Consider the following 26078-nt stretch of genomic DNA (forward strand, 5'->3'; position numbering starts at 1 on the left):
TGTACTTGGAACTAGATCCCCTTGAAAAGGACTGGCCGACTTATCTGACATTTTGGTTCCAAGATAGCTTTGGATCCAACCTTGTTTCTAGTATTCATAATAAGTTAAAATATTCGCTGGTTGCTATGTCGTAACAGAATTGATAAGTTGGGTAAAATGTCATTTAAGGTAAATCTAGAAAGATAATTTAGTTCACAAATCCAATAAAAAATACATCAGGAAATGTTTACTGTAATGAACTTTATTTTCACACCTTATTTGTTTCGATTAATTGCATTAATTAAATCTTCATTTACATAATAAACTATTCAAGCATCAATCAGGCAACGGCAACCCTTACTTGAAACATCAGTCCGATACCACCACTGCTGCTGAAATGTTAATGATCAAGTGTTTGGTTGAATAATATAAATTAATGATTTTGTAAGAATTGTGCAAAGCGATCCAATATAATTTTGTTACATGGCATTTTTTTCTGTAATAAAATATGTCTACGAATTTAATGATTTGTTTTACGTATTTTACACACTAACCGGATTGTCCGGGTGCTCGTTTAACCGAATCGCCTTTGGTCCCAGTTAGTCCGGATAAACGAATTTTTACTGTATATTGTTTACATTTTATGCATTAAGCAGTAAGTTACCGCCCCTAATCCAGGGCTAAGAAAGAACCACATGCAATATAGCAGACAGCTCGGTTACCACATCCAGAGACTTCAGTTTTGTTCCTATTCGAACTCATCAGTCTGGATTAGTGAAGAACCGAGCTGGGATGCAGATGTCATCTCACTGATTTTTACGCTATGTAGTTTTTGTGCAAAATCTCTAATCTGTTCCAGGTTGCAAGTTCTTTAGACGATATCATGAAGCTGGAAGGATACCTGATGGATTGATTTTTGAGTGGGCAAGAGTAAGTGAAAATTAATTTGTAATGAAAAGTGTAATATGCCACTTCGAACAGCTCCGGAATGTTAACGAAACTTGTTTGCGTTTTTTGTCGATGGCTGCTGAGCTATTCCACTGTCATGTCGCAGACAATCACTCTAATTTCGTCATACTTCGTGGGAAGGCAAAGAGCAGTTACTGCAAATTTTTCTTATATTTTCTTTTAATTTATTTTGATTTATTTTTTATTTTATTTATTTTTTTGCATTTTCCCTTTAATGTACTACTTTTGCTTTATTGTACAAGCTTGCTTTTTTGGTTTAAGCTGAAAATAAAGTATGAAAGAAACGTAAAGTTCCAACATTTCGACCACAGAGCCACGAAGCCTCTTTCTGCTAGTGTCCGCACTGGTAAAAAAAAAAAAAGGATGTCCGCCGTTTTACTAGAATTTCTTAAGTAACTCTACTTACGTAGCTGTATTGTTACTAGAAAACCTTTATGCAAGCCCAGTTTCCTAAACATTCTCTAATAAAACAGGCAGTTTTTTTACGGTGCAGGTGTCCTTATTTCGTGGTCAAAGTACTTGCCTGCAATCGGCGCATTTTGATGTGTGCGCGGGATTGTAGAAATTTGTTTGGCATTGGCAGTACTCAGACTAATTTTTCAATGCTACTATTAAAGCATTCAAGAACCACGAATGTGGTTCTACAGAGCCGCAGTTGACTGCTCTCGAGCCGCAGGTTGCAAACCCTTGCTATAACGTAATGCAGGCGACTTTCGATAACTCGAGGCCTTATAACTCGAATATTTCTTTATATCGAAGTTTTCATTCGGTCCTAAAATGATACAATTTCTTTAAATACAAAGTTTATACACTCCTGTTTGTGAAAATTGCAACACCTTGAAGGAAGCATCATAATTGAATGAAATTTAATACACAGTTGAGTGCTAATGGTACAAATAAATGATTAAGTTTTCAAACAAAACAATAAAAAAATATAGACGCCACGAGCCGAAATAAGAGCTGCTACACAACTCGGCATGGAGTGAAACAAAGTTTGAATATCTTCCTGCGGAAGAGTATTCCATATTTTTCGTATGCGCAACCCAAGTTCGTTTGTCGAAGCAACAGGACGAGGATCATGAGCGAAACGCCGCTCAACGAAATCCCACACATGTTCAATCGGTGACATATCCGGGGAATATGCAGACCAAGGAAGAAGCTGTACCTGCTGCGAATCAAGGTAGGATTTGACGGTCCCGGCGACATGTGGACGTGCATTATCCTGCTGGAATACAGCCCCTGGCAATCCTTGCAGGAAAGGAATAGCTTGGGGCTGTAAAACGTCGTTTATGTATCGGGTACTGTTCAAATTGCCTACAATTCGTAGCAATTGTGATCGTCTATGATATGCTATGGCACTCCAGACCATAACTACGGCTGTTCGTCCACTGTGGGCGTTCGATAATGCACTCCGGGATGTGCCGTTCACCGGCATGGCGCCTGACACCAATTCGGCCATCATGGTGCCACAAATTGAAGCGGGATTCGTCAGAAAAGACGACCTGCTGCCAATCAGCACTCCAGCTTCTATGCACATTGGTCCATTGTAGCTGCTGGCGGCGATGTTTTGCGTGACAGGAATCCTGTAAAAAGGAAACTTTGCGCGCAGCCCACGCTGCAGCATACGTCTCTGAATTGATGAAGCACACGATGAAACACCAGTAGCTGTTTACCACTGTGCTGCCAATTGTCTAGAAGCTGTGCGGTCCGTCAGCGCCATACGCACCAGGTGTCTGTCATCGCGAGCTGACGTCACATTTCGGAGTCAACTCCCGGATTTCCAAGCTGTCCGACCCTCGTCCGTCCGCTGCTTTCAAACACGCATGATTGTGCTGCTGTTACACACACGAGCGGCTACTGCACGATAAGACAATCCAGCTTCACGAAGGCCGACGATTCTGCCACGTTCAAACACCGAAATTTGCTCAAATTTCGCTTCCTTTCGTCGAAGAGGCATAGTAAAGATTCAGTTAACGTTTACTGTAGCATATAACCACCGATAATCATACACTCCTCGCTACAGCCGTCTATTTATATTCGGTTCGATCCGCCGTTCAGAGGGCGTTGCTCAGCATGCGATACCGGTCTGCAATTCTAATCATTTGCATATCATGCCCTACCTTATATTTCCTACAATTTTCACAAACAGGAGTGTACTATAGCTCTAATGTACTATTTAAGTCAAGTTTTTGCGCGAGTCTAGTTTCCATTTTACGCATAAAAATGAAGCCAATATAAGAAAAGTGCCCCCCCCCCTTCACATCATGCTTTGCTTATTATCTTGTGTGAGGGAGACAATTTACAATAGTGCTATTTTCGGCATACAGTGTTATAAGAGTGAGAAGTAGAGGTGCCACATCGATGTAAGAAATTATACCATCGATGGTTTTGATACATCGACCAAAAAAAAAACAGATATTTCAAAACATCGATATTTTTATCAATACATAGCATATATTTTTCAATATTTTACACTATAGACTTACATAATGATCTATAACAAATGTTTCTTAGTGGATCAGTGAATTCTTTTGGCATTGCGTCAATTTGTTAAATTATAGCTATTTCAGAAATTTCTAAGTAAAGTCAATAATATACATATATATTTGTTATTTTAAGCAATTCAAAAGAATAGGGTCTGGTGGGGTAAAGTGGTCATAAAATCGTAGGTTTTCAACTTAGGTGGATAATAAATACAATAAATTCTTTAAATACTTCAACTTTTTTTGTTATTATTTTACATTGCATTATTAAAGAACACGTACATTGAATTTCAGGAAAAAAAATATTGATTTAAGTAGTTTTATAACATTTTCATTTCCCTCTGTATTTATGACCACTTTACCCCATGGGGTGGGGGAAAGTGGTCATAGTATGGGGTAAAGTGGTCATAGTTAAAAACAGCTGCAAAACTGTTACAAATAACCCTATTATTTGTATATTTCCGTTATTTTTATAGTTACAAGTATATGTACGAATATATGCGGGTATACACAAGTATATACGTGTCGTGTAAACAAGAGTAAACATGTTCATATATGAATAAATACATGTATACATCAGATACATGCATGCATGTGCCTACTCAAGTATATTCGTGTATACACGAGCGTATAAGCATGTATACGTGATTGCCTACAGGAGTGTATACGTGTCTACACGAGTATATACGAGTCACGTGTATATGCGAGTATATACGCGCAAAACGAACATCATTTGCGTGTTTGCACATGTATCTCGAGTATATATGTGCATACCTGAGTTTCTGAGTATATACGTGCATAGTCGACGTATATACGCATAGATAAGTGTACATAGATACACTACTGGCCATTAAAATTGCTACACCAAGAAGAAATTGCCAGAATGAAGCTAAATTTTACACACGTGATAATAAAATTGACATTAGAAAGTGATTACAAAATTAAAGCAAATTGATCATTTATGGTTGGAAAAATCTCGAATAAATGGAGGTTTAAGTACTCTGTTAAGCCACCTCTAGCGTGAATGTACGATGTACTTGAAGCGAAACAATCGGGCATTGAGACATAACAGTCTCCTACGATATCCTGCGTCATCTCGTACCACAGTTGCTGTAAACGTGCCACTCATTCGATCAAACTCATACGTGTTAGCACTCACGACGGGGCTCCCAGGAACCATTTTTTAACATGACAATGCTCGGTCAAACACAGCAAGGGTGTAAAGGGATTTCCTCTTCCGCACTATCACTTTCTCTGGTCTGCGATTTGTGACTTGTCACAAATTGAGCATATCTGGGATCACTTGAGACGGTAAATTGGACAGCCTGTAAGTTTGATCAAATTAGTGGCGCGTTTACAGCAACTGTGGTACGAGAAGACGTAAGATATCGTACGAAACTGCTGTACCTCAATGCTCGACCGTATCGGTTCTTAAATTCCAACTAGAGGTGGGGCAACAGGGTACTTAAACATCCATTCATGTGAGAGTTTTCCAGTAATAAATGATCATTTTGCTTTCATTTTGTAATCGTTTCCTGGTGTCAATGTTGCCATCACGTGTGCAAAATTTTGTTTCATTCAGATTATTCCTTCTTGGTGTAGCAATTTTAACGGCCAGTAGTGCACTTACATACATATACGGGTATACACGAGTTAATTCGTGGATATATCCAGTGCGTGTTTGGTACGAGTCTACTCACGTATATATATATATGTGGAAGCAAGAGTATATACGTATGCTTACGTGTAAACACGATTCTATACTTGTTAGACGTATATACGTACATTTACGTGTAAACACCAGTACATGTATCCACGTATATCTACGAGTATATCCGCTAATATACATGTATGCTTACATAGTGAATCCAAGATCTTGGGCAAAATCTAAGTGGTGTGAAAGGGGAGGATAAGAAGCAAAGAATCATAAGGAACTTATGGTCGTTGACGCGCTACATGCACAAAAGACAGAAATCGATGGAATGAAAACAGGTCACAAATTTGTTACACAAAGATGATTTTACCCGATATTTTAGTTCTTAAGAAATATTCAGACAGTTGTTAAAAAGTAAGACCTGTAGTAGCTCTAATACACGCATCGCAACAAAGGCGCAGCTACTGATGAAAGTTTTTCAAGAGTCTCGTAATTGCAACAGAGTGATTACGACGCATGTATTACAGATGCCGGCCGCAAGCTTCATCAATGACTTTAAAACTTTCTTAAGTCGTTGAGTAAAATTGTCTTTTTTGTAATAAATTTGTGACCTGTTTTGCATTCATTAGTTTCTGGCTTTGCGTGCATGTAGCGCGTCAACGTTGAGTTTGTGGCCATATGTTTCTTATGATTCTTACTTCTTATCCTCCTCTCTAACACCTTTTAAAAATTTGCCCAAGAGTTTAAACTCACCCTGCATGCATGTATATCATATGCTAGTATGTAAGTGTCAGCTCGAGTATGTATGTTTATATACGTCGTGTCTACCTGAGTATATAAGTGTTCGTATATGTACGAGTATAAGCGGGTATATATGTGTATAGTCGAATGTATATCTGTATAGATAAAAAATACTACGAGATACCCAAATACGTGTATATTGATGCATTTATGTGAATACGTATATATACGAGCCTACACGAGTATATGCGTATGCATGCGCATATACTCATATATTTACCCTTGTTTACTGTAAAAACAATACATATTAAGTGAAATTAATATTTAATTTATACCTGCCTTATACTTAAAGATTAAGTGATTTTAAAAGAACAATATTCGTTAAGCCTAATATTATGACCACTTTACCCCATCTTACTAAATGTGTTCTAAAAAATTATTCAAAATAGATTCAGCTAACTGCTAATGAGTATGAGTTCTTGAGACATGTAGGAAGCTTCCTGTGCAGTCAATCTGTTCATAATTCTAACAAACAAAATTTCCCAAGAAAGTTAAAAAAGGTGTTTATATTTTTAAAAAAATCATAATCACTCAAAATATTTTTTTTTACCAAATAAAATTTTGCCAGTTGTAAAATTTTGTATTCAAAATGTAGTTTCTAACTGCACTAGCGCAAAAATAAAATTTTCACATTCATTCGAACATTTATTTTTAAGGTATAGCCATTTATTTTAATTATGACCACTTTACCCCATTGACCACTTTCCCCCACCAGACCCTACGTACGCGACAAATGTATTCAATACTGAACCTCAAATCATGAATATAATTTAGTGGAAATAATTTCACAACGTCTATTTACTATAATAGGCAAAAAATAAGACATGCAGCGATTAATACAAACTAGTTATAGAAATAAGAAAATATTTTCTAACTGAATAAAAATAAATCTACATCAAAAAAGAATCTAAGAAAAAAATGTATCGGCACTTGCCGTCAGTTGAATGATTAGAAAGAGTTGTGCAAATTATATTAAGAATATAAAATTAATTCTCTAACAATTATTATTAAGAGCAAGAAACGTGTGTAGTGTTTGTGCTACATAATTAAACACAAATTGAAAGTAATAGAGGGACGACTTGTTGAGAAAGTCGATAAGTATTATAACCCCTCAATATTTAGTGTTGAGTTTTGAGAAAAAGAAGTTTACTTTGTCCCCAGAAGTGAATTTCCGTTTTCGCTGACAAATTTACCAGTCAGCGGAAAAAACTTTCCGATGGGACAGAAGTTGCCATCACTGTCAAATACTTCAATGCCATTATAACCAGTTCTGAATTTTTAAAGTTGAAATTTTCACCGTAATGTATAGGATTTTCCTTCAGCTTTGACTGCAAGTTCTGGCACCAGACTACCTGTGTCGAGTTTTCCAATTACTTCGACCTCTTCCTCACACTCCAGTTATTTCTTACCATCTTGTTGTAATCTTCGCAAAAATCATCCTCTACACAGAAAAAAAATTAATCTTATAAAATGTGTGCAAATGAATTTTTTGAGCAATTTCATAAGTAAACTTAATTACCTAGCTAGCAAATTGGAGCAACTTTTATTCAATTAAAATACTAAAACATCAATACTAAAAAAACATTGAAAATTAAACATCGATGTTAAAAACATCGACGTTTTAACAAAAACATAGATATCAATATCGCATCCCTCGGTGAGAAGTATCAGATTGGACTACGTTTTGCCGTGGCTGATGACGTAAAACTTCATTGCTGGTTAATCTTTGAGAAACATTTTTTCCTAAAATTGAAAATAGTAGCCTTTAAATTCTGGATGACTCAAATAATCTGCTTTTAGGGCAAAAAGATGTTTATAAGAAATATGAACAGAAAAAGAGAAATTAAGTTAGGTTTACGTCTTACAAACTTGATGACGTTTTAAGATTCGATAAAAAAAAACGTAAGTAGTCAAGAAAACATTCTTTTTTCGAAGAATCTTAATAAAAATTCTTTGTTATCTTTCCGTAGTACTAATAATTTTATCTGAACCATGAGTGTTATAGTCTATTATACACTCATTCAGAAAAAGAAAAAAAAATTATTCTTGAAGGCTGTAAAGGAAACTTCCGATAACTCGAACTGCCGATTACTCGAAGATTTTAACCGATCTCTTGGGACTTCGAGTTATTGAGAGTGGACTACTTAAACACTTCGGAGGGCCAACTAGTATTTCAATGGCACCGCTAAACTAATTTAGAAGTGATACTTAACTCTTGTTTTAGAGTGACGTGAATGCTGAATTGAAGATTCCAAACACTTCAAATATGGAAATCCCAGCAAAAGAGTGGAATCGATACAAGGTACGTACTGAAGCGACTAAGTATTTTAGTGCAATGTAGATACGTATCTCTATTCCGTGTAGAAAGAATCCTTTTCTTGGAATGAAACATATTTCCCCAAAAGGGCCATTCCACGGAAAACGGTTATTTTGTAACGCACGTGATGCCTCATATATTTCATTAAAAATACTTTAAAATATTTTTGGACAGTTTTTTCTGCCTTAAAAATTACAAACTTATGTGATATCTGAAGCAAAAAATTTCGTCATTACCCTTTAAAATTGAAGGGATTGGGGCAGGAATGTGATATGCCACTTGATGTGAATTTTCAGTAGGCCACTTTCCAACTTATAAAAAATATTTATAGGATTTTTCAAACGTATTGTATGTTCTATATATGCAATACTAAAACCATATGTTTTCTCCAAAAGGCATATTTAATCCATTGTCATGTTTAGTTCAACTTTAGTTATGAGGAACAAATTTTGATCGAAAAGTCACTCCTTGTGGCTTGTCACATTTCTTCCTCGAGCCATTCAATTATTCTTTTCAAATGAAATATATGAACTGTTACGTGCGGGACAAGTGGTTGACTTTTTTCGTGGAATGGTCCAAAAATCCTTTTTGTAGGAGAAATGACTTTCTTAAGAAGTCATGAAACTTCGGGAGTAAAGCATCATTTCGATGATGGAATTTCACAATGATATTCAAGCATCCGAGACACAGGTGCAAAAGATTATTCCTATAACCGAATTAAAAAGTCTATGGATAAATTGGTTAACCGTTTAAAACATGGTACTCATAGGCGGATTTAGGACTGAGTTCCTGGGGGGGCAGGATTTTTTTTTGGAGCAACATTTTTTAATTGCCCTCCCCCCCTCCCATGTTTTTGTCTGTTTTCTGTGATGCGTAAGGCCATTCTTTACTTTTTTTATGTGTCGTTTTCATTACTGTGTGTAATCATGCTGTCCTTTTTAAATTGACCTTAAGAGAGGGGGCTGGTATTAAGAGAGTAAGGTAGAGCTCCCTTTTAAGTGGGATATAGAACATCTCCAGTTTTAGGGGGCCCGGGGGTTACTCCCCCGGAGGAAATTATCTAAAGTGGATATAAAATTCTGCATTTTGAAGTCTTATAAGGGTTAATTGGAAATAATAGGCAAATAATTTTTTTTTTTTAATTTTACACTTTAAAAGTGCTTTGTGATGCAAGTTAATACTTTAAAAAAAATGGTGCAGAGATTTAGAGAATAGGTATTAAGAGAGTAACATACTACCCATTTGAACAATTCTTAATTTATACACTTGATAAGAAATAAAATTGAAGCACAATTTGCTTAGGAGTTTCAAAGACTTGTCTAATTATTTTCAAGGTTTGGTAGGCTAGATTGGGTTTTTGGTTCAAGAGCCCTTGTAGGCTATATTACGCCAATTCTTTTCAGGGATTTTAGAACCTATGAATAATTTGCACTTTCCAGTCTCTGAAATTGAGTAGTAGATTATACACTTGTACAGTATTGTTCAAACTTTGTAGGAAACGGCTATTTTAAGTTTAAAAGAAAAAATAAACTTTAATTTCCTATTCAAAAAAGAAAAATCATGATTTTTTTTTGGTATAAGATTTTGGAAGATAAGTTGTTGCTATATAAACTCCTCCCAAAACTGGGGGGCATTGTCCCCTCCCCCCCTATAAATCGACCCATGCTCTTCTGAACTATTCAAAAACGAAAAAATAATATATATATATTTTTTTTTTTTTAATTTTTGAAAGATGTGTTGTTACTACATAAAGTCCTTCCAAAACTGGGGGGGCATTGCCCCCCTCTGACCCCCCATAAATCCGCCCATGATGGTACTGTGTTAAATGGATCCTATTTTGAATAAATGTTAGCTTTAAACATATTGCCACGCTTATTTTATTCTATCCCAAAAATGTTCGGTTGTTTTTCTATCCCAATGTTTACGTAGTTAAAAATTTGGACTCTTCATCAGAAACGATATGTTATGCGAAATCTTAACTGTTTAAAGTTTGCGTCCAGTTAATTTGAATTCCACCAAAAAAAAAAGTTTTGTTAACGTGTTTTCAGACTCTATTTGTTCTGTAGGTCGTTTAACACTTCTATTACTAACGTTACCTGATATAAAAAAATATTGTAATGCTTTACAAACCAATTTGCCTAGTGTTCAACCTTGTATGTTTTTTCTGATACACGAGTTAGTGGAATATTAAGGATGTTTCTTATCTGTCAAAATATGGCAATACTACCAGAAGACTGTTTAAGAAAATGTCGAAATTCTTAAACAAATCTATACTAGGAGAGTACTGTTGATATGAAGTTCAAAAAGATCGATGTTGCTTTTCTTTCTTCAGGAATGGGACGTTGTAGAACTTACACAGAACTACATGGAACTGATTCTAACCTACTTTATGCAAGGTAAGTGAAACTGCTTAATTTTGAACTTTGAACACAAAAGTTTTAATTTTTGCCAGAGTTAACAATTTTTTGTGTTACCAATTAGTGTTAAAAACATTGTGAAGCGTCGAACCATAATTTGAGGAAAATTTACTGGCTCTTCTATTTGGAGGGTAAACTACGGCAGTGGGTAAGCACCAGCGAGTAAAGCACCTTTTACTTGCAAGAATGGTGAAAGGTGAAACCTAAAATGAGTCTTTTGTGTAAAAGACTAGTGAGAGGTTGAACCAAAGCCTGGGTTTTTCGGGAGAGGGGGGGAGGTATCAGAGCTCATTGCGTATTAATTTTATGTGAATGTTTGCATATCAGGCAGAATTCAGGCAATTTATGCTTGAAAATCAGTTTTGAAGTCTGTGCGGCTCAAAAGTAGCATTTTAACTTAGATATTTCTTATTACAATAGGAAAAAAGAAGGTCCATACCTTAGCAATTTCGGTGTATGAGTAATTACTGGAAATACGGGAGTGAAAAATCTTATGCTCCTAGAAAATCTAATTTAGTTAGAAGTTTTAGTTTTTGTTTAGAATTTTTTTCTTTCCTGTTACTGTGCGGAGATTTAAATGCAAGTTCATATTCGTTTAGTAGGCAACATCTCATAATGTATGACTGATAAAATTAAAACGTTAGTTAGAAATAAAACTAATGGTTTGAATTAAAAAGAAATAAGATTATTATATTTAGAGGGGGAGATTCTGAAGTCTGATTTTATTTTTTCCAATCGCAGAATAGAGCATGGAACAATCTAACTGTACTTCATTTACGGGAAAGATAGACTAGCTGCAAAGTATTGCGCCATTTGGCAAACTCAATCACGTGCTTGGCTTCGACAAGAACAAATCGGTGCCAAGCAGGCGACGAGTCCTATTTAACTTTTTCTATTACAAAGAAGCCCCCAAAATTGGCATAGTGGCAAACATTCTGGAAACATTTTTGTTTACTTTCGGTCTATATTTCATGAACACGGTAGTGGTGTTCAGATGTTTTGGATAGAAAATTTTTACTCATGGGAAAAGTAATCACAGGAGCAATGTAAAACAAATGATGGCATGAACAAACGGTACACATTTTATGTGCTGCTTCTTACAAATAGCAGAACTGACTACTTCAGCCTGATGAGCATTTAAACTATCCTGGCAGTTTGTGAAAAGAAGTTTAGCATTTTGCTCCGCTTCAAAGTTTGGTAGGGGAAACTTACTTGACTTTGCAATAGGTACGATCAGCAAAAACGCACTAGCGTACCTAAGCAGTAAAAACTTTACTGCTTGCGCGTTCTCTCTGATCATACCTAAACAAAATGAAGGGGTCTGTTTCCGCTTCCAGCGCGTCACCCGTCTCTCCGTGGTACAACGATGGAAGGACTTTCTACAAGACGTTCAAATTTAAAAATGACTGCACTTTGTCAACACTCCGTTCTTTGGGCTACTTTTGCATAAGTTCTTATTCCTCTTTTTTAGACGAGTTAATTTGCGTGTTTCTATTGACGGGTTTAAGATGTCGCAATTGCGACCATGACATAGGGGTCCCAAAGAGGGTTCAAAAAGCACATATGGAAAAAATTTTCATCGTTCTTTTCATCTCTAAGGGGCTCCAAAAAATGAACTACGATCAGCCCTGAAAGTTATCGGTTGATTGAGTTCATATTGGAAGAACATGATGGTCAAACCAATAGTAATCCTCCTTTGTAAAAAAGTCAGTCCAGCTCAACTTTAAGTGCTCGAGCAGTTAAGTCTAATTGGTGCTTGCCTAATCGATGCTTGAAGTGCACAGATATAGCTAGTAATGTGCTCAAGGCTTAAATACTTCCTGATATTTTATAGAGGAGTGATATAGACGATAGCAGTTAAAACGATCATCGTGATCAATTCCATAAATTGTATAGGGGCGAAATGGAAGCTATTAGGGAAGGAAGAGACGCGATTGTTTGAATTTATGCATTTAGAACGATTGATTTTGCATTTTGAAAAACATTTAAACGTGATGCTTCAAATTTTTTTTAACTTCGCTTTCCATACTGAAAAGTTTACGAGCACAAAGCGTGAACTTGAAAATTTGCTGGACTAAATTTTTACTTTCAATATGCGAAATCCGCTTGTGGAGGTATTAAAAATATTTCTGTCGAAGCGTATTAAAACTTACAATGTGCAGAAACAAATTCTACTTTATGTTTTGTGCAGGAGACATGAGCATATTGATCCACTGCATATCAGGCTGGGACAGGACTCCCCTCTTCATTGCGCTTCTCCGCATCTCACTTTGGGCCGATGGACTAATACATAAATCCCTAAACGCTCATGAAATGGCGTATTTAACTCTTGCATATGACTGGTACCTTTTTGGGTAAGTGAAAAATTTCCCACAGTAAATTATAAACCTCGTTTATATATTTACACATGTGGGTAACAACGTTGGACTTCATAATTTGTCAGATGATTAAACATATTTTTTTTTTTTTTTGAAACTATGTGTACCTTTCGTTTTCAGGCACAATCTACCAAGCCGCGTGAAACATGGCGAAGAAGTAAGTAGAAGTATTTTTTGTCCTTGAAAAAAAGCAAGTTGAAAACAACTTGAAATGAATGCTTACCAGGGCCAACGTTAGGGGTGCTACACCCTCCCCCCCCCCCCCTCAGTGTTTCAAAAGTAGAGCCGCAAATTTCATTTTAGCGATGCAACAAAGAAAAAGGCAAACTCTTCGCTTTTTAAAAATATTAAAATAGAAATTATAAATGAACAATTGAAATAATAGTGACAAAAAGTATCTTTTCTGTAAAATTTGAATAGAAAATGTAATCTTAAAATAACAATTTAGGAACATCCACGATTCTTTTATTAAGATTATCTAAGTAAGGGCCGCAGAAATGTACGCTTCAAACATTTTTAACTCAAAAAAAAAAAAAAAATCAGTACACGATTCATTAGGCCGCAGAGTGGGTATGCCTGTCTAGTCGGAAACTACGGGCCCGACTCAAATTAAAGTATTGTGCAAAACACCGAGAGACTCCTTGTCTCTCGGCGGCCTTGGTTATTCAAAACCATACTTCATGGTTCTTCAGTTAAAATAGATAAATAAGATAGCTTCATAGGGGCCACCGAAACATTCCCATATGTAATTTTTTTGAAAAATATTGTCCTGAAAATCATTGCTAAGTGGAGAAAAAGGAATAGATCGCCGAAATATATTTGAAATAGAGAGGAAAAAAAATGTTTAATGCAAAGAGTCAAATTATTGTGATAAATACTCACACCAGAAATGCTAAATGTTTGAATGTAAAAATCGTAAGTAAATCAAAGCTTGATCAAGAGATGCAGGAAGCACATTTAAAGTAAAAGTGGAATAAATAAAACCTAAGGCATCACAGAAAATCATCAGATCCGTTGAAAATGTTAAGTTCTTTTTCTGGGGCTTCCAAGCAAATAATCGTCTTTGGCAAAGGGAAATTAGAAGAAAATATTACCACAATATGTTAACAATTCCAATTTAAAATGGAGATAGGGACGTAGCTAAAGTGAGGGAAAAGTGGGGAACTCCAAACTCTTCTTTTTAAGTCCCCAAAGCTGGCCTGAAAGCGAGTTTTTAACTTAGGTTTTCAAAAAATTCCGGAAAAACGTTCTCAAACCCCTTTTCTTGGCCTAACGCCATTAAAGACGTCCTACACATCAGTCTCCCAACGTAACCCCCCAAAAACGCCTTCTTAATCATTCATCATCATTCACGGTCGAATCCATTCCGTCGAATGGACTTTAATTTAAAAAAAAAAACTCCATGAGTCTCCATGAGGTCCTCTTACTATTACCGAAGATCCTTCAAAATTGCATTGTTGAGGCTTATTTTCAGGAAGACTTTCGCGGGAGATCTACCAAACCCCCTACCTTTCTCAGTACAAAAGCGCCTACAATTGCGTTAATTGAATTTCAGTTTTGAACATTTGCCAGGTGAGCCGGACTCCGAATCTTTCCACCTATTAACTTTAACAAAAATATTATAAAGCTGCGTTCTAAACATTTCTTTGCGCGAGTCCGTTTAAAACTGCCCCCCCCCCCCTCCTTTTCATCGAAGGTTGACATTTAAACAAAATGATTAAACTACTTTTTCGGAGCTTTAATTTCATGAAATTGGAGGTGCACTCAATTTTAACAAAAAGCCTACAATTACTTTTTTAAGGCTTCAATTTCAAAAAATTTCTGATGGGTGGCGATCGCATCTCTTTTCCTTAATATCAACATCAATAGTCTAAAACTGCATTTTTCAAACTATTTTTACATTTTTCCCGGGGGGAGCCCCCGGACCCCCCTTTACCTGTCACAATCAGAGATAATTCACAATGGGGTCGTTTCCAAAATTGTAAAAGTATTTTTTCTGAAAGAGCATGCTTAAAAACGTAGGATCTGACCATTTTTTTAATTTACGTTTTATATTTTTCAAAAATTACTTTAACTGAAATGCCTTTTTCATAGAGCTAAATATTTAATTCGCATCTTTACTCACGTTTATTGGCAACGATTTGGTTGATAGGAAGCGTAGAGCGCAATGTTAAATTTGCTTCTTGATTATCGTAATGTGGAAACGTGGAAGAAAGATGCTCAAAAGTGCATCATTTGACGTCATAAAGACCACACCTTGCTTGAAAAATCGGACATTTGAAAAAATTAATAAATAACTAAAAAAAATAATGTATGTAAAATGAAAGTATTTTCTGGGTCAATGTTTTTTTTTTTGCTTATTCGACCAATTTGTGACTAAAAGTAGTACTTTTGACTGAAGGAAACAACCCCATTGTGTGCTTGAAGTTAAACTGAAAAATAAGTCGGGGAGGATCCAGAGTCTCTTCCTTTCTTAGCATCACCATAGATCGTCTAAAACAGTGTTTTTTCAAATAACAATCTTGAAAAATTCCCGGGGGAGAACCCCCGGACCCCCGCTTTTAAGCATGATCAAATGTAACTTACAGTTGTGTTTTGGAAACCTAAATTTGGGTAAAAATTATTGAGAGAAGCTATCCTGGACCTCCTCTCCCCTTTCTCCCCACCTTAAAATATAGTCTAAAACTGCGTTTTTATATCTTAAATTTCGAAAAAATGCCAGGAGGTAGCCTTCCGACACCCCTATTTCTGAAGGAATATTATCCTTACAATTAAATTTATATTGCTAGTACTAGGGTCTAGTAATATGACTATCACTGCTAAACTAGAAGCTAAATCTCTCTCTCTGCATATTGGAATATGCGTTTGAAACAATTTAGGGGCCGCCAAATGCGTACACCCCCCTGTTTTTTGACCTAGCGACGACCCTAGTGCTAACGCCCTCCGTCTCTAATTAAGAGCTATTCACGTGAACGATATCGCATTTTTCCCAACATTTTTGACTCCCTTTCCTTTTTGTCAAAGTGATACGCTTCACCCCCCCCCCCCTACCCTTGTGACAACGTGTGAGGGGGGTAAGCATTCTTTGTCACATGTCACTCTGTTTTTCATAAACTTTTTTTTATTAAATAGTGACCACCCTGAAACCGTGACAACATTTTTAGACAACCCCTTAGTTGCTACATTTTAATATTTTTGCACTGATTATTAATGATATTTTTAGGATTTCATGTGCACATTTTTTGCGAGTTTTAGGTGTGCTATGCCATCAGCATTTGTTTCCCAAGCATTTCTACCCTGCACCCAATTAATTGCAAAAATTCAATTAGCACACTCTTAATCCCTTACGCCCCATTTGATATGGACTATCCCACCATTATACCAGAAAGATCAGTTTGCTTTCTAATGAACTCGCGATTGAAGATAGTTTTATGCGATTACTGGTGGAAGAGTCCATTCAAAATGGGGCTTGGCTAAATTGGATGTGAACACTGGATTTTTGAAACTAATTTAGTTGTGATTTAAGGAGGGAATGCTTGGTAAGCAATTGTAGTAGATTTACAGCGCAGAGCCCTGTCAAATCTCTGAAAAATGTTGGAATAAAATAATTACTTTCAATATTCAGAACAGAAGTGTTCAAATCTAGCATCCAATGTGGGACACAATTTGTGATCTAAATGTAGCGACTGATTTGGAACGGAGTAATTTATTTTATGAGCCATTCCATTTCAGATCAGGCAGGGTCTGTCATACGACCATCGCCGATTTTTTTGAAAAAAAAAATACAGTAGTTACAACTAAGGAACATATGAAATATCCCAAAAGGATTTTGCAAGAATTTTTTTACCTTCAGTTACAGCCTTCTAAAATTCTGCACAAAATCGACTATTTTGGAAAAAACCGAGCAAAACGCTCGATTTGAAATGGACACTATTTCAAAAGTATTTAACCTATTTGAATAATTCTTTTTTCCAAAAATGAATAAGGACCCATATATCATCTAGACATCGTTTTTGAAAATTTAGTTAGGTTTTTTGGACAAAGAAAAAAATATTTTTGTGGCGAAAATCTTCATTTTTACAGATTTCATTTTTTCTTCATGAAATTTTTTACTAAACGGAGAAGGCAGTCTAAAGCCCTTATATGATAGTTTCATAGCATATTTTATCCTTAGATGCATAGTCTTGGGAAAAAAATGAAACTTTAAATTTTCAAAAATCAACGATTTTTAAAGTGAGATTACTTAAGAAATCCATTTTTTAAAAATCTAAATTGGCTCATTTGAAACCCTTTTAATGCTTAACAAGTGGATATACACCGCATCCCGTGTTTTTTCTCAAAATGTTTTATTATTTTTTGAAAGTGACCTTGTCGCCCATGGCATGCATGTAAAATGTCTAATTTCATTCACTGAAATTCTGATTATATTAATGCCTAATAGCTACAATAATGGTGTACTTTATCAGCAACAACTAAAATCTTACTGACTTTTAATAATATACGTGTAACAAACCGCTTTTGATGATCCAGTCAATTTGTCTTTTTGTATGACTCTGTGCGTAATTATAGAAGAGCCTTTGGTGACCATCTGACTTCGTTATATAAATATATTTTCCTGGTGTCAGGGCTTTGTTATGAGAGCTTAGCTCCCGTACTTCCTTGCTTATTTCACTCAAATTTTTGTAATTTTGACCGAATTCACGCCACTTAGGCATAAAAAAAAGTTCTGAAGACTAGAAGGCTCCTGCACTTATTTTTAAAGAAATTTGGATCCCTAGCTGTTATAATAGCTACGTTTGGTGATCTGTTTAGTTTCCTCTTTCAACTATCTTCAATTGATTACTTTCATAAAACAGGTAAGTTTTTAAATTCCCAAACTATAGGTGAGTTTTGAGTTTTGAATTTAGTGTACCTATACGTATGTATAAAAGTAATCATACGAGGTAGGATCTAAAAATTTTGGGTCAACAGTCACCAATGACAACCAAAGCACGAAATTAAAATATTAAATCGTTTTAAATGCATTGTCCTGTTCTTCACTTTGAGCTTGGATGGTTTCCCTTGTCATGTAATTAAGTTACACGTTGTAATTGAAAGAGAAAATTTGATTGGTTGCGACATATGTAAGTAACTGTGATTGCATAGCTTTGGAGTCAAAATAAACTAATATTGAAACAAGAAAAAGGAATGATTTCAGCTGTTATTGATAAAGTACACCATTAATTGTAGGTATTAGACATTAATATGATTAGAATTTCAGTGAATATTATTATTAGATTTTCATTTTACATGCATGCTATGGTCGACAAGGACGGATACAAGGGAAGGGCGATGGGGGCGATCGCCCCCTCCTTGAGCCGAGATCTAGGAACTCTCCTTCGGCTTATTTTCGATAACTGAAGTTCCAAAAACGTAATTTTAGACGATCTTCAATAATGTTACGTAAAAGAGTGCTCTCCATCGGATTTTTTTCAGAATTGTAGTCTTAAAAAAGTAATTGTTTAACATCTCTTAACACTCAAGGATCGGAACTTTGTATAGGAAGTTTTTCGAAGTTTCCAAAGATCAATTTTAGACGATCTTAGATGGGTTTTGGAAGCTTTGATTTGTAAATTTTTTTTGAATTGAAGTCCAAAGATAGTAATTATAGGACACCTTTGATGACATTTAGGTAAAGTATGGGGTTCAGTATAAATTCATCCGAAATTTTTTAGAAATGGAAATTCCAAAAAAAAACTTAATTTGAGAGTATCTTTCAGGATGTTAGGGGGCGGAGGTTTAGAAATTTATAAAAGCGTAAATTTCCGAAGTCAATCGCCCCCTCCTTGAATATTTTCTGGATCCGTCCTTGATGGTCGATAAGGTTACTTTCAAAAAATCATAAAATATTTTCCGAGAAAAAACGCGGAAGTCGGTGTATATCCACTTGTTAAGCAATAAAAAGAGTTCAAATGAGCCAATTTTTAGATTAAAAAAAATGGGAGTTTTGAGTAATCTCACTTCAAAATTCGTTAATTTTTGAAAATTTTCAAATTTTATTTCCAAGGCTGTATGAATTTAAGGATTATTACAAAATATGCTATGAAACTATCATAAGGGCTTTAGTCTGTCATCTTCATTTAGTAAAAAAATATTTTTTTCATGGAGAAAAAAAAATCATAATCAGTAAAAATGCAGTTCTTTTTACCACAAACATTTTGTTTCTTTATCAAAAAAAAACCTAACTACATTGTTAAGAACAATATTTAGATGTATAGGTTCTTATTTTTTTTTAGAAAAAATAATTATTCAAATAGGTTAAATACTTTTGAAATAGCGTCCATTTCTAGTCGAGTGTTTTGCTGGTTTTTCCAAAATGGCCGATTTTGTGCAGAATTTTAGTGGGCTGCAACTGAAGAAAATTTTTCTTGCAAAATCCTTTTGGGATATTTCATATGTCTCTTACTCTGTCTGTAACTATAATTTTTTTCAAAAAAATCGGTGATGGTCATATAACACTTTTCATACCTGCCTGCCTGATTTGAAATGGAATAACTCTGATACCTTTTTTTTCGTCAGAAAAGAAAACTAAGCTTTCAAACAAATTTGAGTACCTCGGTAGTTAAGGAAAAATATTGTAAAAAATCTTTCGGTCACCAAGCAGAAATAGTAATTTGCTGCATAAAATTTATTCGAACGTTACATTTATTAAAAGGTGTTATAGGAGGTGTAGCTTAAATGCAAATTTTTACTAAAGATTTGTTGAGAAGTGTATTTAAACAGATCTTAAATTCACGATTTCCCACTCATGAAGTTTTAGGAGTGTTCAAATTTTAAGTATTTCAAAAAAATGCCGCTGACAGGCACATAAAACATTATAGCTAAGCATCTTTTCAAAAACCTCCTATTCACTAAAAATAAATTTCTTAATTAAAAGAATTGTTCTAAGATTTGAAATTTTTCAGATTATGCACTTCTGCTTCAATTTTCTCAAGTACTTCACAGACGACCATTTTTCTGCGACGCTGTAAGTATGATTTTTAATGGCTTACGTAAACAGAATACTTATTTTAAGAGAAGATTTTCATTTTTATTCAAAAGGAAAATAAATCATTTTAACACGTAACCCTGCTCGGGAAGGAGTGTTTTTCCTCCAAAACAGTTTTTCTGCTATTTTACAATGGAGTTGTTTCCGAAATTTTAAAAGTATTTTTCTCTGAAAGAGTATGCTTAAAAACATAGGATTTTATCATTGTAAAACTAATTTGACGAAGCTTAGTATTTTTTAACAATTATTTTAATCGTTGCACAGATTGAAATGAATTTTTTATGCTTCTGCACATGACATCACAAGTGATGAAGTGCCATTCACTTATGTCATTAGAGCACGGCACAAATTATCATAACCTGGCAACGCGTTTGACAGCAAAGCGTAAACGTTTGGCGGGGCAATGGAGTAGCGCGTCAAAGTACATAAATTGTGATGTTATAAAGACCACGCCTTACTTCCACAATCGGACATTAAAAAAAAAAATAATAAATAAACTGTTTGGAAAATAAGTTTTTTCTGACTCTGGGTATTTTTTCCTTATTTTATAAATTTCAGTGACTAAACGTAGTATTTCTGACTGAAGGAAACAATCTCATTTGGTATCCCAATGTGGAAAATATGCGTAAAAACTGCACGAGTTGCTTCTCAAAACTCATTGTTCATTTGAAGACAGTTTATATCTTTTAAATAAAATAACCGAAAACTCAAGATTCCAACCTAATTGACTTACGTCTTGAACCAACAAAACGTTAAACCAAATACCATTCCAAAAAAAAAGTTGAAATACTTGAATTTTACTTTTGCTTAGCATCAACAAAATGAGTTCCTTAAGAGCTGAAAAGTTAAGACGTGGACTTGAAATTGCTGTGAGAAGAGAATGTTTTATGTGGGAAACATTTTAAACAGCTTCTTAAATTTCACTAAACGAAAATTTTTATTTGAAATTCAGTAGACTTAAATTTTTTGGTGACAATATGAATGAAACAAATGGTTAAATAATTGTTACAATGTTCTAGCTGAAGTGGAAGGTTTGCTTTTGCAGTACAACTTTTTAATTGCTGTGCATTAATCGATCACTTTCGAGGTACGGAATAATACCACAGACTCCACCAAACGTAATGCCAAAATTCAAACCATTTCTTCTAAAAATCTCTCAAAGGAAACCTTTTTAAATATCCACAGAAGTACAATTCGTCTTATTTCCGTGCAGTGATTCTAAGTATCTTTGAGCTGGTCTAGCTAACTTTGCGACACCTCATATTTTTTAGTTACTTTGACTTAGAAAAAAAACTAGAATTCTGCTTGTTGGGTGATATTTTGATGGTTGAAATTTTAACTCTAACTCTAGTGAATTAACATTAAACTCCAGTAGATAGCGTTAATGGGCTAGTTTCCAAAAATTTAAAAGTATTTTTTTTTTCTGAAAGAGCATGATTAAAAACGTAGGATGTGACCATTTTTTTAAATAATTTGCTAAGTTTAATAATTTTAAAAAAAATTCATTTTTATATTTCTGCCGAAGACATCGCAAATGATGAAATGCCATTCAGTGTTGCCATTCACAGAGCAAAATATTTAATTCGCATCTTTACTCACGTGTATTGGCAACGATAGGGTTGATAGCAAGCGTAGAGCGCAGTGTTTAATTCGCTTCTTGATTATCATAATGCGAAAACGCTGTAGAAAGATGCTCCACACAAAGAGCATCATTTGTGACGTCATCAAGACCACGCCTTGTTTGAAAAATCGGACATTTTAAAAAAAATTAAAAAATAACTTTTGGTAAAATGAAAGTATTTTCTGGGTCCTTGTTGTTGTTATTTTTGCTTATTCTATCAATTTCAGTGACTAAAAGAAGTACTTTTGACTGAAGGAAACAACCCCATTGCTGACCACTTTTTCGTTTCTTCATTAGGGTGGTTCGAAGAAATTGATATCTTTATTTTGGAATTGCATTACCTCTTAAAAGTTGTAGTTTGGTATCCTAAATTGGGGAAAATTTGAAAAAATTCTTAAGTTGATATTTTTAGTTTGCGCGCATAAGGCTTGAAAGTTTGAAAAAATATGCTAAAAATTGAATCATTCAAAAAATAATAAAATTATAATTTTTATAACGCAACAGCCATAAATTGTCGGCATATAACTTAGTCTGAACACCAAAAAATTTTTTATTGTTTTTACATAACATCTTTCGTTTGCGCATACGCCTTAAATTGGGCTAAAATCTCCTGCCCAATCCAAGGCGTATGCGCGAACTAACTCTTATGTAAAAGCTATTTAAAAAAAATTTAGGTTCAAACTACGCTTTTTGTAGACAATTTATGGCTGTTGCATAATGAAAAAAAATCAAGTAGCCAGTCGAGATTTTCGGAATGCAGAAAATGGTCCCCTCTCAGTGCCGAATCTTAGTTAGATTTTTCGAAGGCGGGGCAGCCCTTCAGGCCTAGCCGTCGACAGGAATTATCGGCCCGTAAGCAACTTTCTTCAGGGCTCCTACCTTTTTACTTAGTCCTCCTTTTTCTAGACAAATTTTTCACATAAATATCCTGAATATTGTAAGTTTATCTGATAGTTTCTTTTTTACCGGAAGTTTTTTTCAATTAAAATTGATTTGCGATTTCAGGATGTTGGACCCTTTCTTTTGTAGCTCGGACAACTTTATGTCAATAGCAAAACAGGCCATTTTAAGTTTTTTCCTCAGGGATGTGTTCTAACTTAGTAAGAAACCCCTATTATTCTGCACTACTTGTATTTTTTAATAACAGGTAGTGTAGTAACTTTTTCTCATGCGGAACAGATTGACAGTATGCAATAGAAATAATACAAAAGCAAGCAATAACAAAAGAACTTTAAAAATACCGAATTCATGTTTGAATTAATAGCAAAATGTGAACATGCTAGTCACGAAAATATCTCATTCAAGCAATATGGTACAGAAACGAGACAACCACGCTTTTTACATTCTTGATGCAGAATGTAGCAAGGAGCTGAATTTGGCACATTTGAGCATCCCCTTCCTCTCCTTCGCATTTGAAGAAGTTTAAAATGTGCCAAGTTCTTTAGGATTTCATGCTTGTGAAAATGAAATTCACTTTTTACAGCATTCTTCCCTTTTTTTAGGATCGAATCATGCAATTTTTTTCGAGAGTTGGGGAATTATCTTTTTCTCAGGTCAGCTTAGTGGGCCCCAATCTCTCACGGGCCCCTGTGTAATGCATAGGCTTGCCCCCCCCCCCCCCTTCTCGACGGTCCTGCCTTCAGGAGCGGATACAGACTACCATTTTTGGAGGGGTCGTGCTGAAGGATGATATCCCTTCCCTACAAATGAAATTACGGTTTTGGGTTGGGAAAATTTCTGAAACTGCTTGGGTGTCAATACAAAGTAAATAATCGGCCAGAAATGCACCTAATAGGGCCATAAAGTTGCTAATAAATTTCGTAAACAATAAAAAAAAGTAGTATTTAAAGTTTTTACTTAATTTTTTTACAAAAATTAACTAAAAACAACTGAAATCGTTTAAATTTTATTCATAAATTGTTAGAACACAATGTATATGCATAATACTGTCGACGGTTTGGGGAGGGGGTCATGACCTCATAACCTTCCCCCTGTATCCGCCCCTGCCGCCCTATCTTCATTTAATACTTTATCTAGTTTCAACGAAAAGGCGCAGTAGGGTGAACGCCGCTCGGGGCATTTAAATCCCACCTTGCTCTCCCCCCCCCCCTCAGCATAGATCTGGCGCTGATGGCCAGTGCCTATATCGCATGATCATGCCGCATGTTCAAGATCCCTTGAGTATATTTGTGTCAGTCACTGCTAGTTAAATTGAATTCCTAGTGAAAATTCGAATGATGAGAGCAAGAGCCTCTATCTGATGGGAAACTTAACGTCAAAATTCTCTCAAAGAAACCACCACGTTTTGAGAATATTTCTCTCAGAAGCAGTGGAGCAGCCAGATAATTTTTCTGGAAGGGGTTTTCAAAATCGAAAATTATTGCTTTCTTTCCCATTCATTAACAATGCGTAATTATTCAATATGAAAGAATTTCTACAGATTAGTAATTATTCATTCAAAGTAACTGCTTAAAAACAATAATTCGTATTGATATCACTATGAAACGAAGAAAGGGGAAAAAGCACAGAATATTTATTAGTTTTACTTTAATCTTATATTCACTTTTTGTGTGTTTTTCGCGAGATCATTTAAAACCTCCTCCTCAAATACATTAATGTCTTTATGAATGTCAAATGCTAGCTAATAACGGTTTCGATCTTCCGATGAGAATTAGTTAAGAGCCTCAGAAAATCCGATGCGGTAGGCTTCCTCTAGATGTCTCTAAAAAGGATTTGTGCAGTGATGGAAGTGCTGAGGGACCATGACACCCTGTAGAGCTTTAATGACACCATTTTAGCTATCTTATACCAGGGGGGACGTGGGACGCTCATCATGAAGTACAACTCTTATATTTAAGAATTGAAAAGTAATTTCTGACTGCTTCCCGATCATTAAATGCAGTAAGATATTTTGTTGAAACCTATTCCGCTTGGAAAAGCTTAAATACTGTTTTTTCCCCCTTGACTTTAACGGAGGAAATGAATGTTGTGTTCTGGGAAGGGTTTTAACCCCAGAACCCCTCCCGTGGAAGCGCCACTGCTCAGAAGCATGTCCATCACCCATTGCATTAACCTTGTACAGTAAACTCCCGATTATTCGCGGAATAGGATGGCACGGTAACCGTGGATGATCCGTTAAAAGGTAAAAACGATATTTGTGTATCCCAGTAGCTTAACAAGATCAATAACACTAGCATATATTTAAACTATAGCTTAAACTATAAGTGTGCGTAAAAGCTAAACACAGACCACTCATTATTGCAAACAGATTAACTGAAACAGATAAAGCTAGGTTTTACGGTAGAAAAGGGGAATATTTTCGAACAAGACTGGTCCGGTCACTCGTCCTACGCGCACAAGTTATGTAGATCTAAAAATCAGTTTTCGACTACTCGGGTTTCGGTGACCATGGAAGGTTTGATGTCATTGGAAGGGACGGGGGAGAAAGAATTAGGAATGTCTAAAAATAGATTTTGCTATTTTTAAGTTTAAAATGTGCATTTATCTAGAATCGGTTAATCATGGACGATCCCCTCCCCCCCACCAGTTTGAAAGGTTGCGGATAATCGGGAGTTTACTGTATGCGGTATTTTAAACATCTACTTTTTCAATAATAAGTTGTTAAATGTAGTAAAATTATCAGTACTCAGGTGACAGTGAAATAACTAAATGTTGAATAACCAAGATCACTTTAACATTGCGTTCATTTCATTTACAGAATGTGGAACAGCAGCAGAGTAAAAGCCGCGGCATCGGAATCTGAAAACGAGGGATTAGTACTATTGCCCTTCTGTCCTGAAGATAGGGTACAAAAAATTCAGCAGCTAAGGCAGATCGTCTTGGAATTGTATGACGAGCATGTTTCGAGAATCCCTGCATAATTTATTATAGACTTACTACTTTTAAAACGGTTTTTAATCATTTTATTTGTTTTAGTGAATGATTCTGAGACGATTGTAATTTTTACTTCAATTACTGATTTTAATCGTATGCATTTGAATTTTACATCAATTGCTACAAAACTTTATTTGTTGAGCTTGTTACAACTTTATTTTTAAACATTAATAAATATTTGTTATTAAAGACTTTTTCTTGAGTTACTCTTTCTGACACAATGCCTGCAGGGTTCGCAATTCCATTATTGGCAAAAAGATGAAACAATGTTAATTATAAAGTTAATTTTGGATAGGATAGGCGATAGGCAAATAAGTTTTTTTAATTTCGAAAAGTTTTATCTCAAACAAATTCATAAAACTTTAAAATAAAATAAGTAAAATATCTTTAGATTTAAAAAATTGTGTATTTCTTTAGTATTTAGGTTTGAAAAATTTAAGTGAAATCTGGAAAATGTTCCGGTTTTCGATGCTTGGGAGTGGCGGCTAGTGGGAGTGTGATAATGCATATCACATTTTTTACCCATTTACATTTTTCC

General features: G+C 35.1%; 1 protein-coding gene across 1 annotated transcript; it reads left to right on the top strand.

Moving 5' to 3' along the window:
* Positions 1–894: 894 nt before the first annotated feature.
* LOC129230368 (myotubularin-related protein 14-like) lies at positions 895–25527 on the top strand. Its single transcript, XM_054864766.1, has 7 exons — positions 895–909; positions 8111–8188; positions 10536–10599; positions 12812–12974; positions 13119–13155; positions 19943–20004; positions 25365–25527. The coding sequence occupies exons 2-7, from the start codon at positions 8153–8155 to the stop codon at positions 25525–25527; spliced, it is 525 nt and encodes a 174-aa protein (XP_054720741.1). The 5' UTR covers positions 895–909; positions 8111–8152.
* The last annotated feature ends 551 nt before the right edge of the window (positions 25528–26078 follow it).

Source organism: Uloborus diversus, chromosome 9 (genome assembly GCF_026930045.1).
Source record: "Uloborus diversus isolate 005 chromosome 9, Udiv.v.3.1, whole genome shotgun sequence".
NCBI lineage: Eukaryota > Metazoa > Arthropoda > Arachnida > Araneae > Uloboridae > Uloborus > Uloborus diversus.

Coding starts and splice junctions, on each gene's coding strand:
- LOC129230368 (XM_054864766.1), top strand. CDS start 8,153: ATGGAAATCCCAGCAAAAGAGTGGAATCGATACAAG. Junction 8,189..10,535: donor AAGAGTGGAATCGATACAAG/GTACGTACTGAA, acceptor TTCTTTCTTCAG/GAATGGGACGTTGTAGAACT. Junction 12,975..13,118: donor TATGACTGGTACCTTTTTGG/GTAAGTGAAAAA, acceptor TTTCGTTTTCAG/GCACAATCTACCAAGCCGCG.